Raw genomic sequence first — 11,127 nt, forward strand, 5'->3', positions numbered from 1 at the left:
TGTTTGGTTACATGATGAAATATTTTAGAATCACTTCTCATTAGAAATTACAAATCTGGTTTTTTTTTACCACAATAATATTCACGGGAGTCAATCTCTTCTTCAAAGTGTGAACATTCACATCATTTTGGAGGTAGTTTTCTATTGACAGTATTTTCCGTACACAAGACTCGAATATAAGACTTTGTTTAAAGAGAAATCAAACATGTAACACTTAACTAATGATCTTATGGTACGAATCTGAATTCTTAATTAAATATGTCTTAAATTATATGCAAATCATGAAGCCAAACATACACTTCAAAGGTACATATGGTCATTTGATGAAGTTTGTTGTGTTCATTCCCATTTCCCTCCATGTCATTAAAGGATTCATATACATACTAACCAGTAAACCAGTGTGGGCTTTTGCCCTCTAAATTATCAAAAAAAATAAAAATAACCAGTAAACCAGTGTATTTAAGACCATTAAAGCAAAAGTTCTTAAAAGAAAAGGTAGAAAGAAAGGAATTTTATATTTTGAAAGCACCAGCAAATTTTTTTCTTTCAGAAACAAGAAACTGAAATAGGCAACAAAGTTGTACGGTATCCAAGACAGCCTGGTCCATTTACCCACCTTATCAATTACAGTACCTATTTAGGTAGATTCTTCACTCTCAAGAATCTATCAGAGGAAGGACTAGATTGATTTCTCATTTCTGCTCTGCTGTGAAATTACATTTTGACCTTAGACACATCACATAATGTTTTGGAAGGCCTTTATTTTGTGGGATATATATAGCCTTGGTCCTTCATCCCACAGCAAAAGAAAATCCTCATATTTCATTGATTTATTTGAATCATTTGATGCATGTCATTTCTACACATGAAAGTGTTGAATTTATCTGAAAGGAAATTAGCCAAGAGACACCATTTCATGCATTGTATTTATCTCAAATAATTGGGAACATTTTGTCTGTTAGTTACAAAACAAATGTCCTTTGGAAATCTGTTTCCACCCTATCATTTTCCATTTTTCCTCACCCATCATTTTCTCCAATTCTCCTCCTTTATAGGAATTTGAATTCTCTACTGTCAAAGAATTCCTCACCGCAGGCAGTCATACAATCAAATGGTTGAAATTTTCAGTTTAATCTTTACTGACTGATCTTGATAAAATATATGAGCTAGCTGATTTTGATCCAACGGTGCAAATGTTTAGACAATGTGAATTAGGATTTCTCTAAGTGAGCAGTGTACTCAAATCTCCATTTTAGCCATGCCTTTGTATTCTTCACCCCACCCTCCCTCCCTCAAACACAATTTTCCCCTTATTGCACTGACAATGCATTGGAACTGCAAATGATTTTAGGATCTTAAAGGGACCAAGCTCTCTTGTAGCTTTCTCTGTTCTGCTTACTTTTCTGGCAGACCAAGTACACATGTGGAAGCTAGCATCCTTTTCAGTGAAGCCTGGTCCATGTGTAAAGGGTGAAGCACTGTCCTTGGTTAACTGAAATTGTCTATGGGCCATACTTATTCCCCAAAATCTCAGAGCCAAAAGAGATAAAGGTGCAATCAATTTTAGTTTAGTTGTGATGATAAAGTTCCCTCCATGTTCATTGAGTGGCTAAAGAGGGGAAAATCTTTCTATAGACAGCATCAAGTGGGTCATTTTGAAGATTTAAAAAGCATATATTAAAATAACACTTCCTCCATCCCTCATTCACAATAATTCAGACCACCTTCCTCAACTGATTGTGTCTCCATTTTGCTAAAAAGATTTTCAGCATTGCAACTAGTCCTCTTAGGGCCCCCAAAGAAAAGGTCAAGTTTATCTTAAACTAAGAAAAGATCAAATTAACAAACACATGCAAGGAGAAAAAGCATAGGGAAGCATGACTGGCAATAGTTGGAGCTGTATTATAGTAATGGGAAAGCTCAAACAACCAGACAGATAACATGCATATGCAACTTTTATATATGATTAATATAATACTTGATACTCCATTTGAAATAAGATCAACTTTATCCTCAAAGGTACAAACAAACCTCATGTAACACATATCTACATCTAATAAAGAAAGATCAAGCATGAGGTTAATGGGACCCAAACATAATTATCAACCCAAGGTCATATGTGATGATGTTGTAGCTGCAAGAGTCTAGAGTATGCTCCCTCTGGCCTGCTGTAAAGTTCACCATGGCTCCCCTGCTCCACGATGCGCCCATCTTGCACCACCGCAATGCTGTCGACCCCTCTGATGGTCGACAAACGATGAGCCACGAGCACGGTGGTGCGGCCCCTCATGAGCCTCTCCAAGGCTTCTTGCAGGACACATTCTGATTCAGCGTCAAGTGCACTTGTGGCCTCATCGAGAAGAAGGATTGAGGGGTCCTTGAGAACAGCCCTGGCTATCGCAATTCTTTGCTTTTGCCCACCGGATAGCTGCACACCTCTCTCGCCAACTGGGGTCTTGTAACCTTCTGGCAAACCGCTCACGAATCCATGCACGTTGGCGGCACGAGCAGCTTCAACTACCTCAGCTTCGGTCACGCCTTCCTTGCCATATGCAATGTTCTCAAAAATGCTTGCAGCAAACAGTGCAGGCTCTTGTTGTACCAACCCAATCTTGAGCCTCAAAGACTTCAAATTCAACTTCCTTATGTCCTTTCCATCTATCATGACTTTTCCAGCAATGGGATCATAGAACCTCTCTATCAGTGCAATAACAGAACTCTTCCCTGACCCACTTGCCCCCACAAGAGCTTGGCTCTGACCCGCACGGATCCTAAGGTTGAAATCTTTGAACACCATCACATCAGGCCTAGACGGGTATGCAAAATCAACATGTCTAAGTTCAATCTCTCCGCGAACTGATTCAACCGATTCAGCATCAGGATCATCTGGATCAATCCGAGTTGCGCGGTCGAGAATTGAGAACACCGAGCCAACAGCTTCGCCGCCGCGGATGATCTCCGGGGCAAGGCTCACAGTTTCTGCTACTGAATTTGCTGTGATGACCAGCACCACAAACACCTTGATAACTTTTGAGAAGGTTGAAACACCTTTGCTCACCAAATGTGAACCATACCACAGAATGAGTGCTTCAGAGGCATAAAGGGCTAGCTGAGAGAGGCCGAATAAGATGCCGGATGTTTGGCTCCGGCGGAAGCTGTGGCGCTGCGGGACTCGAAGCTCATTGCAAAAGACAGAGAGCATCTTGTTCTGAGCATTGAATGCTGCGACTGTTCTGATGTTGCTTACTCCCTCCCCTGCAATCATGCTAGTCTTTGCATGAGCCTTGGCTGTGTCTCCAGCAAACCCTTTAAGAGAAAGTTGCTGTAGAATCCAAAGACAACCAAATACAAAGCAACATCATTGTTAGCACTTGATCAACAGAATAACATTCTACACGAACCAACTTACAAAACTAGAAGTTTCTATCTTCTATGATAAATAATTAAAACATCAATAACCACACATTTTCCTCCTATGCGCGGTTGGCTACATGGATTAGGAAATTCCATAATGTAACAAGTTTAAGTTAAGTTATAAATTATTGGTACAAAAATTTGAAGAACTATAGTAAATTAGACAGGAATACTGCTTATTGAACTATAAAAGCACTTATGTATTTTTCTTCTTAGTTTCTATTGATCAGGTTTTGCAAAAGCAATGTGGAAGAAAGGACTTGAACTTTCCTTCTAGTTGATCTCCCATCAATTTTGTACTACAAATGATACTTATTTTGTTGGCTACAATTAGTAAATTCACTCTTGGGTGGACAATAATTACTGCAAGCATAATGGTAACTTAAATAATTGAAGGCATGCTTGTACCAAGATTGGGTAGGAAACTTTTGGTAAATTTCAGTTATTGCACAATTCATTTATATTTTATAGTGAAAGGTTCAATGGGTGTGAATAAATAATGAATTCACCAAAAATTCAGGGAAAAGAAAAGGACCCAAATAAAAGGGCTAAAGGGGTGGGACCTGGAGGAGACATATGTACATCTTACATACCTACTACATTAAAAGACTTTGATAGATTGGAAGGTACATACATCCCTGACCAACCAGTCTTTTTCTTTGCTCTGTGCTTAGAGCATGCGCAAAATTTAGAACACCTCCCCCCCCCCCCTCACAGGATAATTTCAGAAGTGATTGTTACTGTTAGTTTGAAAATGACTCATGTCAATGTGATAAAAAAAAATTGGAGTATACAAATGTGATATTAATATTAATGCCAAGTGTAATAGATTTAAGCAAATTCTATAGTTTATTTAGTAATATATAACTAAATATACTACTAGCTAGTATAAGAGATAGATGCAACATATAATGCTTAGTGCTTGCAAAACAAAAATGTCATGTTTAATTAGCATTACTTTGAATATAATTTTTTTAAATTGCACCCAATAGTAGAGCAATATAGAAACTGCACGTGAGTGTCTCCAAAACTACTTACACTACATGCCCTCTTAAACAATTGTGCAGCAAGTCCCACATGGTCTCATGTGAGTGAGTAGTCCAAATCTCCAATGGTACTTGAAACACTTCTCATCAACACACACAAGTGATTTTTATTATTTAAAAAGCAAGTACACACAACACAAGTATTTCACATTTCACCCAAATAACCTCGGTAATATGTTAGTGTATGTATGACATGAATCACATGTCTAGACAAACTAGACCTGAAAAGGGACTGAAAACGATCACGGGTGGGAAGCCAAAAAAATACTAAAAAGTTCAGATTCCTAGACAAATTACAATATATGAATATAATAAAACCATATAATATAATGAAGTTTCCTCCTTTGAGAGAGATGAATTTCCAGTGCCCAAAAAATATTACTATTAAAAAGAGAGAGGCTAGCTCTGAAAGGATGGAATATAAATAATATCGTTACCCATTATGATAATAGCATAATGTTTCATAAAGAACTTTGAATAGTCTTTATGTGGGCATTGAAGTTGATGGTCAAGTATGGAATCTATAACCATATACTAATAAATTTACACCGCCATTAATGAGCTTTAATATGCCAATATATGTTCCCAGTTGTTAATGCACTGAACTGCAAGGAAGCACGTGCACCCTTCAACTAGGGTGGGTCTTAGTGGTTCTTGCTTTTGTCGTTTAATGCCAGTTGATTGTGAAGTTTGATTCTCAGTGTGAAAAGGGCCAAGTAAAAGTAACTAATACTAGAAATGAGAATCTAATGTTAAATCCTAGAGTTACCCTGGCCCCACTCCCTAGTCTTGGGTCAACACATGCAAGTTAAAATAAGGTATTTTTTTAGTTTCTCTTTTCTTTTTAAATCCTACTTTGGATAAAGCTTAAACAACTATTTTATGCCATGGGTGTGTGGTAAGAAAATATGTACTAACATACAATTGATTTTAAGCTAGAATCAATTTGGGGTGAAAGTTTTGTGAGTAGCTTTCACATGTCAATGTTGATTCGGAAAAATAAGTTGGTCGAGACATGCTAATGGTCGAGATGAGGATGTGACATGTGGTTCTAGAAATAAAAAATAAGTTGATTCAAACATGATAATAGTAGAGATGGGGATTTGAGTTTTACCTGAGCAAAGTTAGCCAAAACAAGAAGAGGGAAGGTTCCAAGGATGAGCAAAGAAACCCTCCACTCCACAATGAAAGCAACAATGAAAGAAGTGAGGAGTGATGTCATGTTCTGTAGTATTACTGATATCCTTTCAGCAATGGCAGACTTCACATCAGCTGCATCAGTTGCAAGTTTAGCTGCAACAAGGCTTGAATTGTGCTCCTCCTCATCGAACCATCCAACTTCATTCCTCATAATAGCTGACAAATTACAATAATCAAAAAATTAACCGCATGTTTGAAAATCTTACTGCAATTGATTCTAAAGCCAAAATCAATTCAGGTAGAAGCTTGTTGGTAGCTTCTGAGTGCCAGAATTGATTATGGGAAAGTGAAGCTGATCCAAACATACCGGCAAGCATCATTCTTCTAACCCTTGTAGTGAGGTTTTCTCCCATGATACTAAAAAAGTAATGCTGGATCAAGTATGCACCAACAGCATAAAGACCAGCACCAATGTATATGAAAACATACTCCTTGGTCTTCCTCTCCATGGATGTATAGTTTTTAAAGTAGAAGACCTCAATCATGTTGCTCATGACAATAGCAAAAGTTGGCCCAATGAATCCAGAAAGAACAGACCCCACAGCTCCCATGATTGAGTAAGGCCACTCAGGAGCATTTAGCTTCAGCAGGCGGAAGAAGTACCCATCAGGAGCTGGGTTTTTCTTGTCCGTTTCAGCGTTCGAGATCATCTCAATGCGACCGTCGGCTCCGGTGCTGTACTGGTAGCTCAAGTTCCTCAAGCTGCCTGACCTGAGGCTTAGGGACTTGGTGGACAGCGAATGGCTCAACCGGGACGAGCGTGTCCTGCGAGTTGAAGGGTTGGAGAAGTCTCTATTTCCGACCATTTCTTGGAACCGAATCAGCGAGGAGTAGGTTCCTGCCTTGGCGATCAATTCTTCATGTGTTCCTGTCTCAACAACCACCCCTTGCTGTATAACTGCAATGCTGTCAACATTCCTTATGGTTGATAGACGATGAGCAACAACCACGGTTGTTCTCCCAACCATGAGACGGTCTAGCGCCTCTTGAACAATGCTTTCGGATCCCGCATCAAGGGCACTGGTTGCTTCATCTAAAAGAAGGATCTTTGGGTTCTTCAACATAGCTCTGGCTATTGCAATTCTCTGTTTTTGGCCCCCGGATAATTGCACTCCTCGCTCTCCTACCTGGTAAATCAGCAGAAAACATTTGAATTACACAACCTGAACTAGTACAAAATGATCAATAGTAGGCTTCAAAATTAGTCATGCAAGAAAAGCATCACCCACCTGAGTGTTGTAGCCATTAGGAAGCAAGGTAATAAAGCTATGAGCATTCGCAGCAGAAGTCGCGGCTTCCACTTCATCCATTGTTGCATCAGGTTTCCCATAGAGTATGTTCTCAAGGATGGTAGTTGCAAAGAGTGCAGGTTCTTGATTCACCAACCCAATTTGATCACGTAACCATTTTAGTTGTAGTGTCTTAATGTCCACATTATCCAGCAGAACCTGACCTGCTTGGCCATCATAAAAAAATCAGCATTGCTATTCATCCAAGATCAATCAAAAGAGTGAGGTGTGTTAAGTTACCTTCATTTGGATCATAAAACCTCTCAATCAAGGAAACAACAGTGCTTTTCCCAGATCCACTACCACCAACAACCGCAACAGTTTTTCCAGCAGGGAAAAAGATCGAGAAATTGCGGAAGATAATCACATCCGGCCTTGACGGGTAGCTGAAAGTAACATCCTTAAATTCAATGTTGCCATTAACCTCATCCAAGCACTTTCCATCTGATAGATCTTCAATTATGGTGGGTTTCTGCTTGATGATCTCCATCAACTTGTATCCAGCAGCTTTGCCTTTGCTGAAAGCACCTAAATTTGAAAATGACTGACCCAGACTCCTGTAGAAGCAAATAAAAGTATCATGTCATGATCAAAATGGAAGAGAATTGAGCAATGTCAATGGAAATATCAAAAGTTGTTCAAATTGAGCTCACATTCCACCAACAATAGCAGAGAAAATAGCTGTGAATGCTTTGCCTCCATCTGTTTGTCCATTCCTGATAAAAACTCCAGCATACCAAAAAACTAGTGCCCAGGACATGCAAGCTATCCCATATGTGCATCCTAGGCCCAAACCTTTAGCCATTCCAGCCTTGTATCCAAGTTTCAGTGTATTTTGAATTGCATCAGAATAAGAATTCAGTGCCTTGCTCTCACCAACATAAGAATAAACAGTTCGAACTTGAGCAATGGCCTGTAAACATCACAGATAATCAAGGTTAATTAGTCCCTACATTAATCTGTTAATTCAAAGGATGAGATCTTAACAATGAAAAGAAAGCAATTCAAGGAAAAACTTGATTTAATTTACATTCAAATACTTAATTGTAAGCAAAAACTCTAGTTGGCATTTGATCAAAAACACCACGGGCATCATCATGCTTATTGATTATTTTACTTTTAAAAGAGAAAAGCTATGAACTTTTATGAGTGCTGCACATGAAAAGACATCATTTCATACATTAAATAAGCATTCCTTCAAATGATGTTCATTCCATATATAGAAAACATGCTAATGCAAATGATGTTCAATTCAACCATGAATTAACCTCACCTGCTCAGCAATTATGCCAGCATTTGCATAGGATTCACGGCTCTTTGATGTGAGGCCAGTGAGGGTGTAAGCATACAAGCCGCCAGCAAATGCAATGCCAGGAATCACCGCAACACTAAGAAGCGCTAGCCTCCATGCTGACACAAAACCAACCACCAAACCCGCCAGAAAAGTTGATAGATAGTGTATGAAATTTCCCACCTACACAATCACAAAAAAAGGTTAAAACTTGATGAATACACACACGTTTGTGACCTCTAGCTACGTGACCAAATTTGCTGGCGTAGGTTAATCTCTGTTTTGCTAACGTGCACCTCTTTCTAATGTCATGTATGGGGCCCACTTTCATGAATACCAAGTTATCAACTACCCCAGAAGAAGGCCATGGTTTCTAAATATTTTATTTTTATTTGATTTTGCAAAGAGTGAATGACAATTTCTTCATTGAAATCAGTCAAATTAGTCGAAATTAGTCTCTAGAAGAAAGAAATATCTCCGCGGTCTTTCTGACTGTGTCAAATGTTGATCAAGTTAGTGCATTGGTGACGGTTTCGGCCGACTTCTCAGCCGACCAAAAGGTGCTCAGAAGCATCACCTGACCACAGAGACTAACTTGATCGACAATTGACACAATCGGGGACCGCAGTGGTATTTCTTTCTTCTAATGACTAATTTGCGGCTTACTTTCAAAGACGAAATTGAGCATTTATTCAATTTTCATATCATAGAGGAGAAAAAACAGAGAAAGATGGCAGATTCAAACCACCTTCTCACTGATAGCATCTTGAACCAGCAATGTGTCTGTGGAGACACTGAATACAATATCCCCTGTTCTAGCATCGGTGTCGAAGAAACCAACGTCTTGTTTCAGCACAGCCTCCAAATACTTCTTCCTCAGGGTGCTCACTTGCCTCTCCCCAGTGTACATCCAGCATGCAATTTCTGGGAAGTAAATTGGTAGCAAATTGTCAACATCAACAAGTTAAAAAAAGTATAAAAAAAAAACCAAAGAAATTAACAAACAAGCAAAAAAAAAAAACTAATCTTAATTTGGTAGTTCAATTATTAATATAACATGAATAGTGTTTCAGATATGTTAGGCAGGAAAATTAACACCAAGTGCCGAGATTGACAAGTAAAGAAAGAAAAGGACTAGGAGGGTGTGTTTGTTTGACAGAAACACGTGGGTTCAGAACACATTTTGTTGATGTGAAGTGGCCACAAGAGAGACACACATACACATACAAAGCCTAAAAAGCAATGGTCCTGCAAGTGCTATCGATCTTCATCACAGGTTAGGACCCAAAAAATGGAAAAGAGAGAGAGAATAATAATGTATTTGGAAGAATAAAGAAAGAAAAATGCCATACCTGCATATGATGAAATGCAAACAACAAGGCCAAGGTAAACAAAGTACAGAGCATACTGCAAAAACAAGAGAAAACAGAGGATTAATTTAGATCCCAGATCTGGGATGAAGTTTACAAGAAAGAATGGTGTTTGAGAATTTTGAGATTCATTTTGATTTTCACCTTGGCAACTTCATCTGTCATTTTCTTTAAATCCATCTGGTTTTTGCCAAAACCATTCACCATTTCACCAAACAGGAGGAAGAAAAAGGGCATGGAAGAGCCATGAATGACAGCTCCAATGCTTCCAGAGATCATGAGCATGTAATCATATTTATCAGCAAATGAGAAGAGCTGGTAAAAGGGTAAGCTCTGTTCCTTCTTCTTCTCTGCTTCAGGCAATGATGATGCCTTGTTGGGCTCAGCAGCTTCAGCCATAAGAACAGAGCAAAAACAGAGTGTTTTTCAAAGAAAGGGTAATGGAGAAAGAAAATGAAAATGGGATTTTAAAGGGATCTCATCTAGGCTTGGTGGGGAAGTCAACAATGGATGATGTTTCTTTTTCTGGACATTGAATGAAGGAGATCTGAAACAAGCCCTTTTGATCTCTTTTTGCAGTGAAGGAAGTGTCAATGTCTTTATCAACCCAAGGACCAAGACACACACAACAAAGAACAAAAGAAAGTGGAGAGTTGTATAGAAGAGAGGAAAGGGAGAGAGTGAGAGAGAGAGTGTGTTGTTGGACAATGGTCAAAGGGAATGGAGAGAACAAGAGGGAGTTTGATTGAGAGGAGAGAGAGGTGTGAGGTGTCCTTTTATAGGGTGAGAGAGGGGTTTAACTGTGGTTGGAAATTACAGCATTTGATCATCATCATCATCAACCTTTGGTTGATCAAGCCTAAAAAGGAATCCCAGTTAACAGTGACATGGGGCTTTGTGCCCATGGAAATATTAAATGTATATGGTTTGTCAAAAATAGCTTTATTGCTCCCATTTTTATTCAAGTCTTTTTTTTTTGAGTTTCTTTATTCAAGTCAATATGTAGTAAATTTGCTAATATATTATTTATCTTTTTTAATATATTTTTACTATTCAATTTTTACTATTATTAAAAAGTATTTTTTTACTACTATAAAGTATTTTTTTTAACTGATTTACAAAGTATTTGACTGTTTGTATTAACAGTCAATACAAAATTTAAAGCACCAGTCAAAAAGTTATAAATTTTTTACAAAAAAAAATTTAAAACATGTGTGCTCATTGATGTAAATTACTATAATTTTTAAACAGTTTCTAGCCATTTTCTTTAAAATAGATGTGCGCTCATTAATATAAAATCCAATTTACAAATGTTACATTGAAATAGTCAACATATAAAAGAAGTCAATATTCAATAATTTTACTGAGTATTGTATTAGCAGTCAATAAAAATTTTTAAGTAAGCACTGGTTGAGAAACTATACTTTGTAGTGCATTATTTGATAAATTAAAGCTTTAGGATTTTTTTCTAACAATTTTCTTTAAAACAGTCATGCGCTCATTAATATAGATTTCAA

At 38.0% G+C, this 11,127-nt stretch overlaps 1 protein-coding gene across 1 annotated transcript; it reads right to left on the bottom strand.

Moving 5' to 3' along the window:
- Positions 1–1,935: 1,935 nt before the first annotated feature.
- On the bottom strand, positions 1,936–10,370 carry LOC130739358 (ABC transporter B family member 19). The gene is made up of 10 exons (XM_057591634.1): positions 9,755–10,370; positions 9,593–9,647; positions 8,989–9,164; positions 8,223–8,423; positions 7,603–7,862; positions 7,190–7,506; positions 6,890–7,113; positions 5,968–6,787; positions 5,575–5,816; positions 1,936–3,322 (listed from the first exon to the last, which is right to left on the bottom strand). Exons 1-10 carry the CDS (start codon positions 10,007–10,009, stop codon positions 2,114–2,116), a joined length of 3,759 nt encoding a protein of 1,252 aa, XP_057447617.1. The 5' UTR covers positions 10,010–10,370; the 3' UTR covers positions 1,936–2,113.
- Positions 10,371–11,127: the final 757 nt, after the last annotated feature.

The sequence above is a fragment of the Lotus japonicus genome, chromosome 2, assembly GCF_012489685.1.
Source record: "Lotus japonicus ecotype B-129 chromosome 2, LjGifu_v1.2".
In the NCBI taxonomy this organism is placed as follows: domain Eukaryota; kingdom Viridiplantae; phylum Streptophyta; class Magnoliopsida; order Fabales; family Fabaceae; genus Lotus; species Lotus japonicus.